Here is a 24544-nt window from a genome sequence, read left to right as displayed (position 1 = left end):
TTCGTAATATTTGAAGGATTTATATATGAGATTCATCCATGTTTATCTTCAAATTTTTCAACATGAAGTTCCTTATGAAAATAGTATCGACGTTAATTCAAATACGAGGTTAAAATCCTGAAAATATGACTGATACAACATGAAAGCTTCATCATAGAAGAAAAACAGTTTGTATAATCCTTTAATCGTATAAAGCATGAAGAAACAAGTGCTTTGTACAACATATGTTTATGCAGATATTTCTATATTTCCTTTCATTGGCTGATCAGTTAACATAAATGTAACATATGTCGTAAGTCAATTTCAAGCCGTCAGTGTCCAGTGTTCCGTTCTAGTACTTCTGACGTGGCCATTGCAAGATAACTTGCAGCTTTCTAATGTTGGAATGGTGATTTTCTGCTGGGTAGTTTTACGTCTGCTGCTGCCTCTTGTGCCGTCTTCCTCCGCGACCTCTTTGTACTCTAGAGACAGACAAGCATTCGGTCTCTGTTTTGAGGAGGATTGTAAATCAGCTCATTTCAGTTATAATCCCTTTGGATGTCATGGTAAAGTTTCCTATGAATTTTCATATTTTTATCAAAGTTGGAATTAAGATGCCAAGAACAATAACTCTTATAAATACTATCTAATTGAAAAAGCCTCAAAATGAAGCTTGAAACTGAATTTTTTTCGTGCAACAATTTTCATTTCATGCATCAACTATGATTCAAGGTTCTTTGAGGTCCTAGAAACAGACTTGTAAAAAGCAGACAAAAACACATTTTCAGAGAAATCAAATTTCCTTTAAGCTTGCCTTAGATAACAATGTGTGTTACCACGAAATGTTTCTTTAGATTTCTTATGAACAATCCTGCTGGTTTAAACACAGGTGTGAAAACAGGCCATGAAGTAATTGTACATACAAATAATTTCTTCCAAAACAAAACCAGGAATGATCTCTAATACTTTACAGGGCCTACACAGTGGCATCTGGTGACGCCATGTTGGCATGATTGTGAAGGGAAATTCCAGTCACCGATCAACATTAAAACCCAAAATACCATTTACTGGCCGCAAACTGCGTTACATTTTGTGAATCTGTGTACTAGAGTACCCGGGAAAATACGAAACAACGGTAAGAAAAATTTTTAACCAAAAAGCATTTGTAAAGGAATATGGAATATTCATTTATTCTATGGCTGTGATTTGAAACACAGGAATGATTAATTGGTTTACACTTTATTGACACAATCTTACACTAGTAATACTTTTTATTTGATACAAACCTTACATGTTGATGTCAATCGTTTTTGAAGATGTACAATCTGACATGATTATCGTCAAAAACTTACACGATCACTTCTACAGTTGGTATATACTTGCAGTCTTATGATGACTATTATAATGTGTCACGAGCACACATGGTAAATATAATTATCATTTGACAAAGTCTTACAATTACACTATTATTATTAGAAATGTACATAGTTGCAATACATAGTTACATGTATTTCATTAATTGGAGACATAATATTACATGAACACTGTTATTATTTGATACATTCGTACATGATTTCTATTATCATTTGACACCTACAATATGCATGTAAGATTTAATCATACTTACCACCATCATTCTTACACGATAGCTAAAATCATATCTTAAGTTTTCAATTCTTGTATCTCATAAAAAACCTCTATTTATTTGACACTACACACGGCATTCCAAACATGTCATGTTTACATTTCTCGAGTACGGGAAAAACCAACTATGACGGCACACGTAAGCTAAATAAGTGAAATAAGACATACCTGCAAAAGATTTCTGTCAAAAACAGTGTAAAAATATATTTAGTGTCCTCTAATTTACAAAATACCCTACCATGTGCTGATTTTGACCCGTTTTTATGTAATAATACTGCCCGTGTATTCACCGAGTATGATCGTGTATGACGTCACTGACTTGTTGGACGCACAGTGTAGGGAAACAAAAGAGTGGGTCAATTTTTCCTGTAGTTTATCAATATTTTACAAAAAAAGTTTAAACTTTTTAATATTTTTATATAAGATGCTGAAGCAAAACAAATTGTCAAATTCTTTTTACAATTACTGATGATTTATATCAGGTATTGCACTTGTATTATTAGAGACTATGACGTTGTTAAACTGAGTCATGAGACCAAGTGTCCTTCATCCCCTTAAATAATGGCATAACAATTAGAATGAAAAATGTCATTCAGCATTTGACTTGATGATAGATTGCAATTGCTGACAAAGTCATTATATTGACCATAGAACTTGCGAAATGATGACTTTAACCAAGACTTTTGATATCCTTGTTTCATCAACTTGTTTATCAATAGCTTGCCTTGTTTTAGAGATAGTTCGCACATGGAGCATGCTCTTGCGCATCGAATCAACTGGGAAATATAAATCCCATATGAAGGTGATAAGGGTATATTGCTACATAAGTATGGAAAGTTGACAATAGAAAAGTTGAAGTCATCACGTTTATCATTAAAGTTTGTTGTTAGGTTATCCATAACGTCTTTTTTTAGTAAAATATCCAAAAATGAAACAGATGTATTAGACTCTGTGGTATCTTTTATTTCAAGTTCACTGGGATATATCAAGTCGACATTGGAATGGAAGTAACTATTGCTAATTAATGATACGTCCCCGATATATGTAAATGTCGAGATCAATTTTTAAGGTCACAAGAGGTGTTTTTCTTATTCTTTTGTAGAAATTTTTAAGCAAATTCTGCTTCATATGAATACAAAAATAGGTTTGCTAATAACAGGGCGCAGTTGTACCGAAGGGAATTCCGACCGAATGTTGAAAGACCTGATCTCAGTAAACCACATAGATATTGTCAATCACAAACTCAACCATCTTTTAACTTAGTGTACTCGTGTGTACTTGTGTGTACAATCAGAATGTTTTTAACAAAGTAATCTTGCTTTTGCAAATGACCAATTACAAGGTTAGTAAAATTACGAGTTCTATTTTTATAGAAAAGGCAGCTATTATGTTATAAAGCCTGGACTTCATCGTGAGGAATAGTTCCATAATGTGATTAATAAAAGTCGTACGTTTTGATGTTATGGATTTTGGTATTTTTTTTTTTTTTAAAGTTCCTTGGAGATTTTAAGTATCCGCATGCACCACTTCTCGAATATATCGTTGTACAGTACTCTTGAAGTTTTTCATTCAATGCTGTCAATATTTTAGTGAGGAGTAAAGAAAGAGGCTTGGTAGAACATTTACCGCTAAGTATTTTTGCTTGTAAGGATTTGTATAAAGTTTAGGAATCCAGTGTAGGCATGGTAATTCAAATTTCATTTTGATTGTTAGGAATATTAAAAATATTTAAAACTTACATATGATTTTGAAGAATTTCCTCCTTAGAAAGGGAACTATGGGTATAAGTTGGATTGCCGCTTGCAGAATTAAATCCCAGTTCCTCTAAAGTACAAATCAAATAATGAGCCAAACAAAGATAATGTTGTTACCTGCATTGTCAGCTGGGACCAGTACATACTGATCGTGTAATATATCTAATTCTTTTTTCACTTCTGAATTATTAGGACAGAAAGATAGATTGTTTTCATATTTGCCCCTCAATCGATTAATGCGAGATTTAAACATCCATCTGATACTTTTAATCCATTCTGACAAAGTGTCAAGGTCTTCTTTTTCATGTTTGACCCATCGCCTGGCAAAATCATCCACAGAATTCTTAATATTTGTGAAATTATGAAGCCAGTTGAAAGATCGGGGTTCCCTAAATTTTGTCCCTTTTTCAGAATAAGTGATTTATTAAGTGGAGGATTATGTTTCAGATGTTCGATATTACGGCACTGTAGAGTATTTTTATAATTAAAAAGTTTGGAAATATGGATATAACGATAGTATTCAGGCTCATAGTCCATTAAAACAATACAAATCGGAAACAAAGCAAACACGGACATCCAAAAACATCAGATCAGCTGCATGCCATGGAGGAGTGGAAGCAATAATCGATGTATATTTAATTTCGATGGAAATACAGGGTGTAGTCTTCAATTGGAAATTATGGTGGAAAACAAAATTGGACCCTTTTGTGTTTAAGAATATTACTTATATTAACTGCGTCAATTCCTTTGTTGGCATATCGAAGTTTAAGGATCAAACGGGTTGTTTGAGCGGTTTTTTTTCTTCCGTAAAACGTGGCGGTTTAAAAAGTCTGTGATTTGCAATATCCATAATCAGAGATCCGGGTAAACACGTGTTCGATCGATACACGTGTTGTAATAACTTCAATAGACATGATAAATACATATATATTAATTATGTACTAATTCGTTGCAATACTTGAGCTTTACAGAAAGGGGAGACTCTCACTCTCTCTCCCTCCAACTTAAAAAAAAATACGAATTTCATCAAAATTCGAATTTTAAGTCTCAGAGAGTGGGGTGTCTTAAAACACTAATATTGGCTTCTCAATTCTAAAGAAATGGGCATGCCATATGAAACAATTAACTTTCGATAAGAAAGACATAAATTCCACTTAAGCGAAAATTTTTACCACTTTAATGCACATTATTGTATGTAAAATATGCTATTTCGTTTTGAATCAACTGAGAGACATAAAATTCATTTGCATGTGAAAATGGTATATTGCTATATAAATAGAGAAAGCTGAGGACAGAAAGAAACAAATGAAGTCATCATCATTATCATAAATTTATATTAAAAAATATTATAATTATAATATAATTATCATAACCTATTGAAATATGAATCAGAAGTGTGAGACTGTGATTTTTTTTTTATTTCGAGTTCAGTGGGATATACATGTATCAAATCTACGTACGTAGGACTGAAAATGAATATGGTTTATTGATTAGATATCGTCGATATATTTACATTTAAACGTCGAATTGAAGGTGACAAATATTTGTTCTTTTGATATAAAAGTTTTTTTTTTATAAATTCTGCTCCATATGAATACAAAAGCAGGTTTTGCTTATAATGGGGCACAAACAATAAACACCCATGGGAATTCCAGCAGATTATTGGAAGACCTAGTCTTAAAGAGATACATAGATATTTTCAAACAGAACTTAAGCGTCTTTTTAACCTTGTAACCTGTATGATTATCTGACACGTCCTTTACATTATGAACTGTTTTGACATTTTGTATTCTACCTGCATGATTAAGTGACATTTTATATGTTTTACGTCTTACTTACGTCATACTAAGATTTTTTTTATCCGAAATGATCACAAGTCCTAATGACAATTATTTTGTCCTTTTTGAGTAATCAAGTAACACTTTTCCTCCTTTACCTCCTATTGGATAACCAAACATTTAGTGTACTATATGATTACATTTTGTATTCTTCATGATTATCTCACACTTCCTATGCTTGACAGTGCCTGACACTTTTTCTACCATAGGATGACCCACATGTACCACCTCGACTCGTTGTTCCTTATTAAGCTAAACAGTTCGTATTAAATATGAGGAGTTGGCACTATGCTAATATGATGCAATAAAGAGTAGCAAAACTGCATAATATGTTGTTGTTTATAACAAGATGGAAATTAACATTGCGAACTCTTTGAAAGGTCACTCCCCCCACTTCAGCACAGAATCACGAACTATTTCCCTCACAAACGTACCACAACGAGGGTCAGACAGGTACGTATTTGAGGAAATTCATTTCCACATCGGTACTGAGGAAAAACGGGGATCAGAACATTCTATTGATGGAGATTTCTATCCAATGGAGGTATGCAATGTATTCAGCGTATACATTCCTATTTACCAGTCTAATTCATTTAGTACACATTACATAGAAGAAACCATCGTACTACGAGGGTTTGTAAAAAAAAAAAAAAAAAAGTAATGTCACAACTGCTATAAAATCTTTAATAATCAAATTTATGTTATCAGTGTAAATCATATACGGTACCAATTTTGATGCACCAGATGCGCATTTCGAGAAATTATGTCTCTTCGGTGATGCTCAAGCCGAAACCTTGGAAATCCAAAATATTTAAATAAAAAAGACTTGGAAGAGCTGAAAAAAGGTGCCAAAGACAGGAGTTAAATACGTCGAAGGATCAGAGCTATGCATGAGGGAGATAATCCTTAATTTTGAAATAAATTTCTAAATTTTACCACAGTGATTAAATATATATCCCGTATTTTCAAGCTAGGTAACTGGGCTGTAGAGACCCTCGGGGACTAACAGTCCACCAAATAATAAAAATAAATAAAATTTGACATACTAATATCCCTACCTATTTTGATTTTTGTCTGAAAATTCCTTTCAATTATATAAAATACATTTTAAAATATTAAGATAAACACAGCGTTAGGTTTTGTGTATCTCCGCCTAGCAAGAATGTTACCGACGTCGTTATGACGTTATTTTTCGGTAAGTATTTTCAGTTCATCAACATATCTTTTTAAACCTCTCGCGTACTTCTTTTTGTTAATCTTTACTGCCATTTGCTATAAACCGTCTTCTTTTGAGTTGTAGCATCAAATCACTTAAAGTTTGTCCAATTTTTTTAAGTTCTTTCCTTTTTTTATTTTATGTATTATAAATTTTATGTATCATCAAATTCAAAACGAGGGCTGAAGTAAAACATCATAACGACTTCGGTACATTCTTGCCGTGGGGCGATTGACCTGACCCAATGTTGTGTTTATTTTGATATCTAATAAAGTATTACATACATCTGAATGAAATTTTAGGTCAAAAGTCAAAATATACTGAGGTATAAGTATATAAAGTTTTGTTGAAATCCTTCGATTATCAATGATTTTATATCAGTTGTGACATGACTTTTGGATTAACCCTCGTACACGTCACTCAGTCAAAACGACACTCTCAGTATTCTTATATTTGACTGTTTTCCTTCCAGGCCCACGTCGTCTTTTTCAATGATAAGTACAAAGATGTAGGCGTCGCTAAGGACAAAGATGACGGACTGGTTGTCATTGGCATAATGGTTGAGGTAAATCTCTCACTGCATGTGTTGTGCTTTAATTTGAAGTTCACAGCAATAAGTGCAGATACTGTGCTTTTCTTTCACAATTCGATAACAGTATTTTTGATGCTTAAATATCCATCAACACAGCAAACTTGAGCATTCCATCAACAGGAAAGCAAGTCAACATGGAAAGCATGCGTTAACCACTAACTATAAAAAGAGCACTGATTAAAACTAGGGATGTCAACGAATAGTCGACTATTCGACTATTAGTCGAATATACCGAGGATCGAATAAAGAAATGACACTCGAATATTCTTATAATTAAATAAATGCAATAAAAGAGTAATAACAAGATGGAATTCTCATCACAAAATTGAGAAACTTTCCTCAAAGAGTCGATAAGATAATTTTTTTCTCAACTAAAAAAAAAAAAAACGGTTGATTTTCCATGTACGTATAGAAAGAACGATAATTACACTAGATCAAAATTTGTTTATGATGTTTTTGATATATAATTATGTTACCTTAATAAAAAATGAGACATTTAAATGTTTTAACTGATAAATAACAACAATGTTTACTGAAGCGTAACCACTTCATAGAAAAAATTAAAATCATGTCCATACCTTTTTGGTGGAATAAATTTCAATATTTTTCTTTGTGGTTTGTACTAATTAAAAACTCAGGAAAAAAGTTACACCTTATGCGGCGTTTGAGTCTTAGAAGAGCATGCTTAGGCAGCTAGTATGGTGTCTGCAGGGGATTCCTTTGAAGAAATGTGTGAAAAATTAACACAATTAAAAGATTATACATTTCTTTGATGACAAATTGTTGAAAATGAATAAACAATCATAAAATGTTTACAATAGATAGCGACGGCATTAAGTAAGCACCACACAATAACTTCAAGATTGTTCCACAAAACTGGGGCAACCGGAAGTTGGGTGGATTTGGTAGGGACACCAAGGGACTGGATGACTACTAAGCGATATGGTAGTCAATCAGGGTATATCATTTGATTTTTAAGTGGGATACTGCTCCCGTCGCAACCTCACTGACCACCATCGGTAATCACCAACTTCATATCTTGGCAAAAACTGTGCGCAGTGCACGTCGGGAAATTGGTTTTCGGACAAGAAGGTCCTTTAAGGGTCTTGACATGACACCAAAACATTTGTCAATCCAACTGTTTTGGAAAAGATGGCATATCTTATATATTAGTAACAATCAGGAAAATGATCAATTCACAAATAAGAATAATAAGTGGTGCGTTAGCAATTTTGTCTAGTGTATATATAAGTGCTTCATTACTGCGAGAATTATTTGTCACTAACGGCCTGCGTTGCTTTTGTAATAAATTTTTAATTTTAAATTTTGTAATAAATTACCCACTAATATACTGGGCTTTGTTTGTAAAAATATTTTAAATTGATCTTACACCATGTACCAATAATATTTTGTTATTTTAAGATTTCTCAAATGCAAGGAACAAATTATAGCTGTGACATGTTTTGACACGTCGATAATTAATAAAACAATTCGCTAACATTTTAAACTGTTTAAGGACGTTTTGATAGCCAGAGCAATCAATAATTAAATAAGCAGTTTCTGTTTAACAATTTCATAGGCACCTGACGTGTAAATAGTGTAAGATTAACAAACACACCCCCTCCCCCAATTTATTTCATAATAAGCCTTAAAAAATATTAGCTGGCATTTTTAATGCTTACTAAAATAAAAACTGACTGAACTGCATGTACAGATCGATTAATGATTTCTATTGATTGGGAAATCATACATATTGGAGAATAAGGTATATAAATTTATTTCACATAATCATACTATCCACGCGTAACGTTGCATCAATTTTGATGGTACTTTTTAAATATATATAAATAAAAGGGTTTTTGAGTTATACATACGTCATGTACCAGTCATGTACCAGTGAAGTTTGACTTTTTTTTCACAAAATGTTCCGAATTCGACTATCGTTCGAATGATGTAATCGAATAGTCGACTAAAGGAAAATAAATATTTTGACATCCTTAATAAAAAGCCAAGTTTCATAAATCTGTTAGATAATTAAATGTCCTGTTATTTTAAAAGAATTAAAAATAACAGAACTACTTTGAGATTTTATTTTCTAGATTGATGATGATGAAGTTCAAGAAAGTACAATGTTGAGTGAAGATCCTATTAATGAAGTACGTATTCAGACAGAAAATACGAATCAAAAGCAAATCAAATCCTGGTACGTAAGGTTTTCATTAAAAACTTAAGAGGCCTGAGTGGTTTTCCTTTGCCAACAATTGCAGACTAAGCTGGATTTTAACAAGACATGTCCGTGTGTTGGGAAGAGTGACGAGTGCTACAAGAGGTACTGCTTCTGTCGACTTAAAAAGGCCGAACTGATGAGCACATTGATGGAGAAATATTTCTACACTGTCCGTCAGTACGTCCCACCCAAAAATCAGAGTAATGTACCGTATCACACCCATCTGTCTCTTTGTTTTCTTTCTGATTAATTTTCACAGCCATATTTTAGGTATGAAATACTGTCTTCGAGAGCAAAAAACACAGTGTTAAGCATTCTTGGAGCCATGCAGAAAACCCTCATTCTACTTGGATAGTTTTTTTACTCATATTCAAAACACACACACACACACACACATACACACACACACTCTCTCTCTCTCTCTCTCTCTCTCTCTCTCTCTCTCTCTCTCTCTCTGATTTGATAGCTTTCATACTAATATTGAAAACGGTATTTTTGATGGATAACTTTATACTGGTATTGAAACAAACAACCTATTACTTCTGCTATTCATAGTCATTTTAGTGCATGGTAAATTTTTGGTCGAAATAATTGATAGTGTGCGATTATCTTCTTTGGAAAAAATGAAGTACTTTTACATTTTTTTTCATATTTTTTCAATATCAAGTCAATTATAAATACACTAAAATTGTCTTAAATATGTCATTTATGTAGCTAACCGTGAGTATGTTTATCTGACTGAGTATATTTCTCCACTGGACGTGCTACCCTACGACTGGAGCTTCTACATGTATCATGGCTCCCTCACCACGCCTCCCTGTAGCCACCACACTCGCTGGATCGTCATGCGCTGTCCAATTCGGGTCTCTCGAGAGGTATATCAATATGCTTCTATACCATGTCATCGTATTAGAAACGGATCCTCTTACTCATATGAAATGAAAACAATACTAAGTAGACGTACAGTTTGAAATCGCAGTAAGATCACATGGAACACATTTAAAATAATTATCCATCAATTCACAAGTAAGTCGCTAAGGGACATATTCAAATGCCTTTGTATTCACCAATAAGACAGTATATAAAATGTTCAAGTGATGTTTTCGAGACCTAATTAAATCGAAATTGTCTGTTATCATGGACAATCATGACGATGAGAAGCAAGTTATTAATATGGTGCAGATTCGTTAATCATTTACTTCCCCGAGAGATCAATAATTTCGATGCATGTGTTGAGAAACATAACAGTTGTGTTAGTTAACTAAGAGTTCATAAAATTAATCATCAAATGGCATCGAATGTCTACTTTAGACACTGTTTCGATATGTGAATCCTCCTTATCTACAATGCGTGTACGTGACTACGTGTCATATGTAAAATCGTGGCATGAATCTTATTCAGAACTGATCCTTCTGGCCTATAATGACTGTATATGTCATGTGAATAATCGTGATATAAATCGTACTCAGAACTGAATAATTTTTTAAATGGTTTGTCCTCATGCCAACGTATTGTTTTCCTTTATATCGACGACATTTTATCAATTACCAATATTCATATTCATTCCTAGTCCAGCTGATTCGATATCCCTTTGAACTCGAGAAAAAGACACCACAGAGTCTGACACATGTGTTTCATATCTGGATATTTTACTACCAAAAGTATTTAGTGGTAACTAACAACAAAACTTGATAAACGTGATGACTTCAACTTTTCTATTGTCACCTTTCCTTAGTTATGTAGCAATATACTATTTCCATCTGCATATGGAGTTTATGTTTCCAGCCCATTCAATACGCAAGAACATGCTCTACGTACGAACAATTGACGGATAAGTTGATTATACAAGGAAATACAACAGTTCCGCTTAAAGTTAATATTTCGCAAATTCTACGGTCGACCTTTTTAGCATATGCAATCTATCGTTAAGTCGAATATTTACTGACATTTTTCATACAAACTGTTAGGCCATTCTTTTCACACTGAATTGTGTACGTATTTTTCCGTCCGCCCGATCATGACAATGTGCACACGGCAGGTGTGACCGGTTGACGGGATGCTTACTTCTCCATCGTACCTGATCCCACCACTGATGTTTCTAGAGATCGATTTTTGTTCTGCTCCCAATCTGTATTGCTTCAATGGATATTTAAGCTTGATTGCTGTTTGTTTTCTTCATATTTCATTCCATACATTGTATTGATTACCGTGTCACCAAACTGCATTTTATCATAATTCTTTTTTTATTAAGAGATCTGAGATTTTAACAATTGTCGATTTCAGAATTAAAAGATCCTTTGTCTAGACAAAAATAAACTAGACTGCCTAGTATTTTTATCAATGAAAATAAACGCAAAATAATGGACCGATTCACTTAAACCCATAGGATTATAGTCAGTATATTCAATTGTCTTTAACTGATCCCAATAATTACAATTTCAGGCCTTTGAGATGTACAGATTGGTTCAGGACGTACATAACGTACCGCTCGTTAAGAATGGACTTCGACGGCCAACACAACATAACCGGTCACCTGTATATAGAAACTTTCACTGGTCAGATGTAGGACAAGAGACGCAATACTGCCCCGATGAAGAATAAAGTATTGTCAGAAGAAGGAAGAACTGCATCAGTCATTCATACTGAATTAAGAGTCAACTTTGATGAAAACTTTTTCCAGAAATGTCTGTCTTCAGAAATCAATAGTTCCTTCCTTTAAATATAATGAATCCATCTCCTATTATTTGAATTTTGACTTGTGGAGAAATAACGTCACTCCTATCTGCAAGCATCTGTGGTGATCATTTTATGAGATATCTGTATCCAAATCAACGCCTGCCTAGAATATTTTAACTTAAAGCTTTACATGGACAGCTTACTATACATGAACAGTATATATAAGAAAACAGACGACAAGATATCCTTATAGCGACAAAATTTGGTTTTGGAGGTCACAATCAACCAATATCACACTGAAGTTGTTGGCCTCTATCTCGGTGTATCCCGGTCTATGCTCAGCCACCAGTAAAGATCGCTACAAGTTTGGGTCATGTTTACCAATCTCTCTTTTAGAATTATCATGTTCTCTATGTTGACCTCAGATTTCTTTAACTTTCTCCGCAGGAGTTACTACTTCCTCTGGGATAATCTTGTCTAGAATCAACTTTAGGTGTATCAAGTTTCTTCAAAATCTGACTGAATTTATCCTCTTACTAATCTTTTCTGTGATGTTTCTGTTAATCTTAACTTCTTTTTCAACTTTTCTTATTTCACGTAGAAGCAAAACATAGTTCTTATGCGTATCGTACATGTAACGCATTTGAAATTTTAATCGCTCGAATCTCTAAGAAATACAAAATTTACGATAGAGTAATTTATTCTTAGATATTTTTTATTCAAATAATCATCTACACCCAAAGGGTGCTGAACACTCCCTGAAACTGAGGTGCATTAAAGAAGTTGTATGAACATTGCATTATTTGACACTTCATCAAACATCAAGAATATCCTCGACTTTTTCATGAAGAGGAATTCGTATAGATTTGGCTGTATCCCTTTTCTAATACTCTAGATAATTGTTGTTTCTTTAATTCCAGGGTCATTTACAAGACACTGTACCTCCTATCCCCACTCTCGTTATGTAACATCATGGTAGGGAAATGTCATATATCCCCTCTTGATAAGCTATTTAATTACTATTGGGATAGCTTTAAGGAGTAAACTTGGACGCCATTTGTGCCTAAAGAAGTTTTGACTGATCTAACTTTCAAAAATTTCAATAAAGTTTGCAAAGAAAACAACCTTGTAATATTATAAATATATTTAAACTATTGACTAAAGCCCAGACCATACATACATACAAAAGACTAGACTTTATATTAACATAAATCGTTTTACAAATTTAATAATTCTTACTACACACGCACGAGCACAATACAAATTTTATTATTATCTGTATACCAGAAGAATGATAAAACGTCTATATAGTTGAATGAGTAGGTTAGGAGTGCGGCTCGTTAGTAAAAGAAAACGAGAATTTAGTTAATAGAACCTAGTCATGTTACCGCCTGTCCAGTGTCTGTAAATAAAATACCACATTTACATGTACTCCTTCACATAATCGCATATACTTAAATAGCACAAGGTACATATTAATTCTGTTATCCTGGGTATCGCAGTCACGCTACATGAGTACCAAATTGGAGAGGTCTCCGTGTGGTGACTGCAATACGCCCTCTATGCCCCTTCCTCGTGGGAAGAACAACCTCTCTGGCAATGTTTTCATTGTTGGGTCTGTTTGTGAGCAGATGCTGCAGTGTGGGGTTATATGGATAGATCCGCCTTAATATGCGCACAGGTCTCTGCATATTTCTTATTGCCGGTTCCCTATAACCAGAAAAGTTGTTTCCAAACACGTCTATACGGTAACCCAGCTCCTGCCCCTCTCCTAACACTTGGTTACAGGTCATCCGGGGGTTTCTTTAGGGAAAAAAGTATTGAAAAATGAAATTTCTGTTTTGTAAGTTTTATTAGATTTAAGAGATTAAGTTTTAAAATATTTTCTGTTACTCATATAGTAAATACGGTAAAAACCATAAGTATTTCAAAGACATTACATCGGTAAGGAAATTTACATTTTGGTCTGAATGGAAAATGAAGCCTTCATTTAGTAATACAAGAGGCCCAAGGGCCTTAACGGTCACCTGAGTATCATACAACAATTTAGAGAATTCATAGAGTATAAAATGAACTAAAAGGTGAACCTTTGTTGCCCAAATGCAAGAAAAATAGGGTGATCAGGATCAACAAAATAATTAGTCTAGTATTCAATAACAGTTCATAAATTAGGTTCTAATGATCTAATCTCTTCCCCATTTATCACTCTCACCATAAGTATATTAACAAACTATCAGTGCTTCTGTAATATTTTAATTCCTTGTTGAAATCTCTTACATTAGCCTCTCTTGGTCTTTGATGAACATTTCATAAGACAAGTTATCTTTGTCTCATTTTTATTTATCTACTACTTACAAGTCTACCTGATCATTAAAACTAAGAAAGTACTTTTTGTATTATACAATAACAATTCTTAAATAATTCTCCTATTCTATTAACCTTTCAAGTACATTATTTACAGTGATTAATTATCAAAAGTAAATGGCAAAGGGGAATAACTCCTCTCAGTAGAATACAAATTAATAAGCCCTGGCCAGGACCAGAACACTTGAACAAATGGTCCAGATGTTCAAAAATCTGGTAAAAATACCCTTCCTTATTAAAACTTTTACTCTTTTTGCCTCTGATATGCCCAGGTGCAGAGAAAATTTTAAAGAAATAATGCACTTTTACTACAGATTCACTATATTCACTATATTATCAATAGACCCCCCCCCCCCCCCCCACCGAGAAACACCAGCGCCTCTCACCCTGGGACCAGAAGTTTGCTCATCATAAGTAATCACTTTGTTTGTCTGCTTAACACTAAGAGCAGACAGGATTATTTAATAGAATTAATGCATTTTCACTATATTATCAAGAGCCCCACCCTTACACCAGCACATCTGACCCAGGGGGTCATGAAATTTACTACTCTGGAAGAAGCACTCTTGCTCATCATAACTATACACTTAGCTTCTTTGCTTTTTAACCAGAATATTTTCAAAGAAATTTTGCTTTTTCGCTATATAATCAATAGAGCCCCCCCCCCCTTTTTCACCAGAACCCTTGATCCTGGGAGCCTGAAATTCACAATTTTGGAAGAGGCATCCTTGCATATCATAACAATGTACTTAGTTTATTTAAATAATACCCAGGGGCAGAGAAGAAGATTCTCAAAGAAATAATTCACCTTCACTATAGGATCTATATAGCCCCACCCTAGCACCAGAACCCCTGTCCCTGGGGCCATGAATTTAACAATTTTGGAAGAGGCATCCTTGCTTATCATAACAATGTATTCAATTTGTTTAAATAATAACCAGGAGTAGAGAAGAAGATTTTCAAAGAAATTTTGCTTTTTCACTATATAATCAATAGAGCCCCCCCCCCCTTTTCACCAGAACCCCTGACCCTGGGGCCATGAATTTCACAAATTTGGTAGAGTCAGCCTATCATAACTATGTATTTAATTTGTTTAAATAATACCTGTGAGTAGAGAAGAAGATTTTCAAAGAAATTTTGCTTTCTCAATATATAATTAATAGAGCCCCCCCCCCCCACCTTTTCACCAGAACCCTTGATCCTGGGGCCATGAAATTCATAATTTTGGAAGAGGCATCCTTGCGTATCATAACTATGTATTTGATTTGTTTAAATAATAACCAGGAGTAGAGAAGAAGATTTTCAAAGAAATTTTGCTTTTTCACTATATGATCTATGTAGCCCTGTCCTAGCACCAGAACCCCTTTCCCTGGGGCAATGAATTTCACAATTTTGGTACAGTCACTCTTGCTAATCATAACTATGTATTCAATTTGTTTAAATAATAACCACGAGTAGAGAAGAAGATTTTCAAAGAAATTTTGCTTTCTCACCATATAATCAATAGAGCCACCCCCCCCCCCCCCACACACACACACACACACACCTTTTCACCAGAACCCTTGACCCTGGGGCCATGAAATTCATAATTTTGGAAGAGGCATCCTTGCGTATCATAACTATGTATTTAATTTGCTTAAATAATACCCAGGGGCAGAGAAGAAGATTTTTAAAGAAATAATGCACTTTCAGTATATGATCTATATAGCCCCGCCCTAGCACCAGAACCCCTTACCCTGGGGCAATGAATTTCACAATTTTGGTACAGTCACCCTTGCTAATCATAACTATGTATTCAATTTGTTTAAATAATAACCAGGAGTAGAGAAGAAGATTTTCAAAGAAATTTTGCTTTTTCACTATATAATCAATAGAGCACCCCCCCCCCAACCTTTTCACCAGAACCCCTGACCCTGGGGCCATGAATTTCACAATTTTGGTAGAGTCATCCTTGCTTATCATAACTATGTGTTCAATTTGTTTCAATAATACCCAGGAGTAGAGAAGAAGATTTTCAAAGAAATAATGCACTTTCACTATATGATCTATATAACCCCGCCCTAGCACCAGAACCCCTGACCCTGGGGCCATGAATTTCACAATTTTGGTAGAGTCACCCTTGCTTATCATAACTATGTATTCAATTTGTTTCAATAATACCCAGGAGTAAAGAAGAAGATTTTCAAAGAAATAATGCACTTTCAGTATATGATCTATATAGCCCCGCCCTAGCACCAGAACCCCTGACCCTGGGGCCATGAATTTCACAATTTTGGTAGAGGGCTCAATGCTTATTACAATCATGCCAACAGTTTGACTCCTTGTTGTCCAGGAGTAAAGAAGAAGATTTTTAAAGATTGCATTAATTTTAGTGGTTTTAGCCCCACCCCTCAGGCCCCAGGGGGGCAGGGACCGTGAAATTCACAAATTTTGTTTCCCTTCACACATAGATGCTATATGCCAAAATTGGCTGAAATTGGTTCAGCGGTTTCAGAGAAGAAGCTGAAAATGTTCAAATGTTAACACACGACGCACGACGGACGACGGACGACGCACGACGACGGACGAAAACGGATAGCAATAGGTCACCTGAGTGACTCAGGTGACCTAAAAAGAGAAAAGTCAACGCGTAGTCAAGGTAATTTACTAAAATATGAACATCAATATTTTGACAGAAATCTGCAATCTGACGCTGATTAGGTTGATATATCCCCCCTCCCTTTTGTATAGAAATCAGAAATATTGTTTGAAATCAAATATACTTAATTATTTGATTTAAATGCGACCGATTTATAAAGTTTTGAAGACAAGCTTTACCTCTTGCTTCTACGCTTCATAAGATTGGGCTGGATGTCCATTATTTGGCTCTCCTCCGCCGTAGAACATATAACCTTTGCAAGACTTACTTTTTTCAACTCTTTCAATTGTTCTGTAGGAAAAAGCACTTAATTTAGTATTAACTGATCACAGTCACTAAAACTAGAAAACTTGTTTCGTATATATCATAGCGAATAAGTACTGTAAAATTATGTTTAGTGATTTGAAAACATGAATTAATTTAACAGACTAATATTATTACAAAACTCTTATAGCAAATGTTGACAGTGTAGTCTGTTGCGTAATGCATGGAAAATTAGATAGATTTTCCGAATGCCTCAGATGGAATCGTTACCGTGATCGACCACGTCGATGAAAGGATAAAGAAAACAGTCCTAAATATACAATTCCATAAGGCACAGCTTTTGCTATTTATAAGTAAAAAAGGAGTATTTGTACCTGATGAAAATCCATAGATTGGGTGTGGATTCTCATACCAGTATCTGTCTCCGACCTTGAGCTGTTGGAACTGGTAAGCCAGGATACAGGCAAAGGTCGGACCGATTAACGCACCGCGGAGGCGTCTTTCAGATAATCCGCCAGAAAAAAGATCAATGTCGTCTGGGTGCCTAGAAAAATATGTTAAAGAGCTGCTGTCATAACATGTTTCGGTATGAATTCAATTCTTTGCAAATGTTAATAGTTTTAAAAGAAGAAGGGGATACAAGTATTCCTTTTTAAGGGATGATCGGCATGGGATATCAATAGTCAGCATCAAGTGGATTTTAATACTAACCAATACGTTTTTAGACATATAGACTACTGCAAAAATCATTTTTTTTTTATTTTAAGTGACTCTAAGTTATTATTTGTTCTATGAGTATGTATTTTTTTTTAAAATAATTCACATTATTTCTCAACAGAGTATGATGTGTGAAGAATATCCCTATTAAATGTTTCTATTAAAATACCAGTCGCCCGCGTGGCACAGGGTTAGAGCGTTTGCACTGGAGTCGCGTAGTAGAAGATGATCCATGTTCGAATCCCACCGCGGGACGTGAAGACCAGTCCTTTGGACAAAATCGTATAAATCGAGGTTCCTTGTTGCAGTAGGTGCTGATACAAAAAAGGTCCCTCACTGCTCAAAGGTCGTAAGTACAGAGTACAGGTCTAACCCCCCCCCCCCTCCCCCACAGACAAGTGGAGGCGTCTCAATATGAGTGAAAAATTCTCAAAGGGACCTAAAACAAACAAACAAATTAACATACCAAATTTTGATGAAAAACAAATGTATGAACATTATATTGCCTTTAAATTAAAAAAAATTATTTTGTAGCAAAAACGGACGTCTAAAAGACTAAAAGAAAACATAAGATTTGGGATCGGGTGCCATGAAGGAATTAGCATAGACAATTCAGTGTTTAAATAATTGCTAACAATTAGTATGAAAAACATCATTCAGCATTTGACTTAATGATAGATAGTTTTTGCTGACAAGGTCATTGTATCAACCATAGAACTTGCAAAATAATGACTTTAAACGAGACTGTTTATGTCATTGTTTCATCAACTTCTTTGTTAATAGCTTGCCTCATTTTAGATATGCGTAGAGCATGCTTTTGCGTATCAAATCAACTGGGAGATATACAGCCCATATGCAGGTGATAAGGGCGTAATGCTACATAAAAAGGGAAGTTGACGACAAAAGTTGGTCATCACGTTTATCATAAAGTTTTGTTATTAGGTTACCATTAATATCTTTTTCTAGTAAAATATCCAAATATGAAACATATGTGTCTCACTCTGGTCTAATTTCACTCTTATTTCAAGTTCACTGGGATATACATGTATCGAGTCGACATATGAAAGGAAGAAATGTTGATTTTTTATGAAATAGAATGAGGAATATGAAATCCATTGGCTAGTATCGTTGGAAGAAAAATATCTTTGCAGATTATTAACTATCAAACATTTTACAGAGTTGTAAAGTAATCTTAGTAGGAATTAAAACCTTAATACTGATATACTTGCATTCTGCTCAGTTATACAACTAGTCAATTTTGTAAAAGACTTCTTTTAACTGGATCCTGTAACTATGTTCAGGAAGTTAGGACTAAGAAAATAATTAATTCAAACGAATTATGAGCTGTGTGCAAAATCAATCGATACAATCTAGAATTAGAGAAAACGTCATCGTAGGTTGTTGTAGACAGTAATGTTATGGTTATATGATGTGTCAAGCCCTTTTCATTATAACCATAAAATTCAAAATAATCTGAACTGAAATCGACTTCTTTTTAAATGTTCATCATGCTAAAAGTCCAACATGCTATAAACAGACAAAATATAGGATAAGTCGCGCTTTTTAAATTCGATGTAATGTGATTTTTTTTTTTTTTTTTTTTTTAGTTAAGATTGAAATTCTTACGCACTTGAAGAAAAAAACTACGTTTTTTTTCACCATGAATACGTAATTGTATGAATGTATACATCTCAAGGTAAGTGCATCAAAATAATTCTCCTTAGTTCTTTAAACATGTTATGAAAGATTAAAAAGAAACTTCAAGTGCAAAGTAAATAAACTAGCACAGGGCGTCATGTACGAGCAAGTAGTTTCATGTACCTCATATAGAAACAACTACGATCGGCCTGAGCCGGTCACAACAACGGTACCTGTAAACAGCACGGAGTTTTGCTGCTGTTCTTTTATCATGATCTATAAGTCCTAATTTCCTTGTTCCGAAATGGCGAGCCCTAGGAAGTCCACACCATTCTCTATACACATTGTATCCAGGCAGTCCATGATCCCTTCCTCTTTGAATATTTAAAGCAGCGAGGTCAAAGCTTGGTGTAGCTCCAACTAGTGAAGATGACTCTGCTTCGAATAATTTATTACGCAAAGCGTCTACAAGGTAACCATCTGGTTGTGCTGCCCCCGTTCTTGCTTTCCAGTTTGTCAGATACTCATGTCCATAGCCTCTTCCACTCAAAATCAAGCGAGGTCGCTCAAAATGTTTATTCAGTTGAAATAAATTCACAAATTCTCCATCATCTGTTCCAACTACCTGCCTTACCAAAGAGTGACCAAATCTGAACACAGCAGTTGCAAATGCATTGATGATTCGCGGGTCTGAAAAGGCGTTATAAACACGGTCGTGGCCTGTCTTAGATTTCAAATTGTACATTTTCATCAGCCTCTTATTCAACACAATAGGAAGGAATTCGTTGTAGGTAATGTGCTGTAACTCAGCAATTACCATACGCTTGGCCTCTTGAAACAAGACTTCGTCATCTGTAACACCGACATTTTTCCTGAGTAAGGTCGCTATGAGATTATGACGGCGGAGGAAGGCGGTATGTAAAACCGTGAGTAGAGGATTTTCTGTATGTCTGTGGTCACCTGAATAAAACAAAAAATCAAAATGATTACAGATGTTAAGTCATAGTACTTGGATAATAACGACCTTATCTTTATATAGTTCTTTTGTTTCATGATACGTTTTTCAAAACATGTACTAGTATGAGATCAATAGAGCCCAGCCCTAACAATAGAGTCCCTGACCCAGGGGCCATCTGCAAATACCAAGAAGCGGAAATTTTCAAACAGTTAATGCATTTTCTCTATATGATCAATAGAGCCCCGCCCGAACATCAGAACATCTGGGGCCGTGAATTTCATAATATTAGTATAGGGTCCAATGCTTATAACTGCTTATGCCAAAAGTTTGATTGGTTGATGTCTAGTAGTTAATCGAAGATTTTAGAAGATTGCATTAATTTTGATGGTTTTCGTCCCACTCTTCAGGCCCCAGGGTGCAGAAACCATGAAATGCAAAATTTATGTTCTCTATGCCCATAGATGCTATGTAGCAAAATGTTTTGAAATTGGTACAATTTCTAGAAATGAAGCTAAAAATATTCAGACGACGGACAAATACAGATAACAATAGGTCAATTTTGTGACTCAAGAGACCTAGAAACTTTAACTAGAACTTCTTTTGTATCATACACTTAAAAAGAATGATGAAAGAGGGACATGTAAATACCTGAGTCGAAACAGTGCTGTATGTCTCTGGATTGTCTGTCCTCCTCCTGTATGTTACAGCTATTTTCCTCACCTTTTGGGAGCACTCCATTAGTGTTTGGGAAAGCCTCACTCACCTTCAGAAACCCTGTGAAGCATGCATCATAATAATTTGTGTAAAGCAGGTTGATTGCATTATTTGTTAGTTAAACATTTTTTTTTTGTTTTTTACCCAGTTCAAAAACCCGTAACGAATCTTCTTTCGCTCCGTTGAAGCCATATATCATTGTACCATCTATAAAAGCCGATCTTTGGTTTTGTTGTTGACGAATTCCTGTAATTAGTAAAAATTTTACTTAAACATAAGCCTCATGCAAAATACATAACTAGAAATTTGTTTAGTATAAAAACGCTAACTTTGGAATTAATTCAAAGATTATGGTCATCAAGAGGTCATGATGATACATGTATATAGAAACCTACATGTACATGCAGATTATAATAGTTATAGAATGAAATGTGAAAAGGTCTGGTTCAACTGATCTTTTGTGCCAAATTAAAACAAATCAAATATGTTTCTCTAAGGTCAAGACCATGTGTGGGTCTTATCAATCATATCCCTACGCCAAACTTAAACCCAAATTATCAGTTGAAAAGTTTTAGTCTATCTACGCTAGATGGACTACTTTGCTATTAAGAAATTATTGATTTTTACCCAAAGTATATACTATATATTGTTAGCTAGAGATAATGTATTCTCTTTTGACAGTATACCTCCATAAGCCTGGATGAAAATATTTTTAAAAGACCGTTTTAGACGGGGACACGTGACCCCGTCTACAAGTTTACTGTCAGTCGAAGTCTAAAACGAAAGCAGAGCCCTTTGCACCTCATTTGAATCTACGATAAAGAAAAGAGTGAGAAATTCAAGCAATGCCCTACTGTTAATCTAAATCTATGAATCTTTTACTTTGTTTATGATGTTTACTTTTCAATTTTATTTTAATTTTAAATTTGAATTTTCTTTAAAGTTGGTAACAAACATAATAAAAAATCTTCAGCAGTTATGAAGTTTATAAAATCATGAACATTATTAATTTGACCCCGTCTTTCAGTACTGTATTAGTACTTTGATTTCTTATAAAAACAGTTATGTGGAATGAAGCTCAATGTCATATTTGAGTCATTTGCATTGTGATCATGACATACCGGTCTCATGATAATACAAATAAGCCTTACTAGGCAATGTTAATCAATAAAATAAAGCTATGATCCGGGGTCAAAATCAGACTAGAATCAGAACTTTTGGATAGATGCATTCCTTTTTAATAGAGGATGACTCACCCCTCCCTTAATTTACTCCTGGTCAAAACTTTAACTTGATTTTTACAATATTTAATTGAAATCTATAAAACAACATATATAAAGTTATGATAAGATCAGGGCTACAAAGTTAGTTTTGTATAAGACTACAACATCTCAATGTCTTTTGACTTTGACCTCTTACGTATGACCTCGAGCTAAAGTCAAGGCCTACCAACAAACAGGCAATAGTTTGAATTAACATCGTTTGTATTTACACATTGAATAAGATTGTAAACAGATTTTGGTTTCAAAAAATAACGAACCTGATGAACAATCAAGCGGGGGTGCAATGTCCGATCGCACGAAATGAATACACTTTCTTGTAGGGTCGGTAAAGTATGGGTCTTTTACTGACACGGGGATGTTGAAACACTCAAATCTGTCAGAAATTAAAAAAAAAAATCAAAATTATAATTTGTACATCCTCTCATTTCTGTTTTCTTAATAAACTTTATTAAATGTCCCTTACCTTTCTGGGTTTAGGCAGCAGTCTTCAATCAAATATCCATTTTCATCTGAAAAAAGAAAGAATAAAAAGTTAAAATGAGTCGGAACTCATCAATAACATTCCCTGTTTCCAAAAAGAAAATTAATATTTTGCCTATAATGTTTAATATTGCATTTTTGAACACCTCTTTTAAATAGCTATAAAATTACCTTCCATTAAAGGTGTACTTGTGAAATCATGATCAAGAAACTGTCCGAAAGAAAAGACAAACGGCGTAATGACGGAATTAACATTAAGTGGAGGCTCCTCATGGATGACGTTACTGACGTCACGAGCACTTGGTAAGCTACCTCCCAGTACACTTCTGGTTCTTGGTGCTTCAATACCTGTTGAAAGATTGCTAAAGTACACTAAGAGTACATCATGAAAAATCCTAATTGTTTTCTCACAAGCACTATTTCTATCAGGCTTTGAAAGTGACACAACCATTATTAAATGATGACCTACCATCTTCATACTTTGACGGTACAATTCGACGAAAGGGTGTGAAAGCTTTTCCATATAGGGGATTTCTTAGGTTGTTACAGGCACCACAGGCTGAGCGGTATTTTTTGTTTGGGTCACAACGTGGCAGCTGATAGCAGTATGGAGAAAACTCTTCCCGCATTATCGCTTCATATGAAGGATCATTCACAATTTCTCGGACATCTTCGGAGCTCTGTGCTTTCATCCTGCGGTGTATTAATATGCAGTACTTAATATTCACCAATGAAAGTTAACTTTATGTACATTATATTAATCTCTCATGCATGACCATAAAATTCCTACTTACATTTCTGCTGATTTTTTATTCACTGAGCCCAACACATGGGCGCGGTCACTGAGCATATTCACCATTTGGCCATCATTTTGGCGGGAAAAACTATAATGAAATTTCATTGGAGTATCTCTTTCCATAATATACTGGCCACTGCCAGTATTTTGCGTTTCTATAAATAATAAAGAAACTGAAGTTATTGGACAGTATTAAATACGATGATTAATTACCTAAAGAGAGGGTAAACAGATAAGTGCCATGTACTTTGTACCAAAAATAGAGAGTTACAACATAGATTAAAGATATTTAAAGGTCATGTGAGCTCTAGAATTGTTCATAATAAGGATTTTTAAAAGTATGATATCTAATTAACAAAAATATCATTTTCTTTCCAACCAATCATTTGATATTTATATTCCACTATATAACTTCTGTAATATAAAATGCATTAAAATCATTCTTTAATTCTGATGCAAAACACTGCATTTTAAAATATGGCTTTAAACTGAATAAAATTGTACCTATAGGAACTTGTTCAGGTGTGCCAAGGGCCGACATTATTTCTAACATTATATTCGACATCATGCCTCGCATTGTCTGCTTGCTATCTGAAGAGCAAATTGCTAGGAGAAGACAGTAGACTATTAAACGTGCGCTCATCCTACAATAAAAATGCATACTTTTACACATTTTGTTAAGTAACATACGAGGGTTGATCAAAAAGTTCGCGAACTATCTCTGTATTTACAAAACCACAATTCAGATCAGAATGAAATTTGGTAT

General features: G+C 34.4%; 2 protein-coding genes across 2 annotated transcripts; one reads left to right on the top strand and one right to left on the bottom strand.

Annotated features, from left to right (window-relative positions):
* Positions 1-385: 385 nt before the first annotated feature.
* On the top strand, positions 386-11851 carry LOC133191615 (nacrein-like protein). Its single transcript, XM_061327362.1, has 8 exons — positions 386-545; positions 953-1114; positions 5596-5759; positions 6904-6996; positions 9123-9159; positions 9265-9450; positions 9965-10125; positions 11693-11851. Exons 1-8 carry the CDS (start codon positions 386-388, stop codon positions 11849-11851), a joined length of 1122 nt encoding a protein of 373 aa, XP_061183346.1.
* Positions 11852-13428: 1577 nt separating this feature from the next.
* LOC133191614 (peroxidase-like protein) lies at positions 13429-24343 on the bottom strand. Its single transcript, XM_061327361.1, has 12 exons — positions 24283-24343; positions 23777-23933; positions 23452-23675; positions 23154-23330; positions 22966-23011; positions 22760-22875; positions 21364-21465; positions 21154-21279; positions 19781-20507; positions 17567-17736; positions 17108-17219; positions 13429-13729 (listed from the first exon to the last, which is right to left on the bottom strand). The coding sequence occupies exons 1-12, from the start codon at positions 24341-24343 to the stop codon at positions 13429-13431; spliced, it is 2319 nt and encodes a 772-aa protein (XP_061183345.1).
* Positions 24344-24544: the final 201 nt, after the last annotated feature.

The sequence above is a fragment of the Saccostrea echinata genome, unplaced genomic scaffold, assembly GCF_033153115.1.
Source record: "Saccostrea echinata isolate AGI-Se365-2 ecotype Australia unplaced genomic scaffold, CSIRO_AGI_Sech_v1 ptg000023l, whole genome shotgun sequence".
Classification (NCBI taxonomy): Eukaryota; Metazoa; Mollusca; class Bivalvia; order Ostreida; family Ostreidae; genus Saccostrea; species Saccostrea echinata.
The sequence above is the reverse complement of the archived record's forward strand: the minus strand, read 5'-3'. Positions and strand labels throughout refer to the sequence as shown.

Excerpts from the sequence above, each read along its gene's own strand:
- LOC133191615 (XM_061327362.1), top strand. The coding sequence starts at position 386 with ATGGTGATTTTCTGCTGGGTAGTTTTACGTCTGCTGCTGCCTCTTGTG. Across the intron at positions 546-952 it reads TAATCCCTTTGGATGTCATG|GGCCTACACAGTGGCATCTG; the intron begins GTAAAGTTTCCT and ends AATACTTTACAG. Across the intron at positions 5,760-6,903 it reads GAGATTTCTATCCAATGGAG|GCCCACGTCGTCTTTTTCAA; the intron begins GTATGCAATGTA and ends TTTTCCTTCCAG.
- LOC133191614 (XM_061327361.1), bottom strand. The coding sequence starts at position 24,343 with ATGTCGAATATAATGTTAGAAATAATGTCGGCCCTTGGCACACCTGAA. Across the intron at positions 23,676-23,776 it reads AATAAAAAATCAGCAGAAAT|GATGAAAGCACAGAGCTCCG; the intron begins GTAAGTAGGAAT and ends AATACACCGCAG. Across the intron at positions 20,508-21,153 it reads ACAGCACTGTTTCGACTCAG|GTGACCACAGACATACAGAA; the intron begins GTATTTACATGT and ends TGTTTTATTCAG.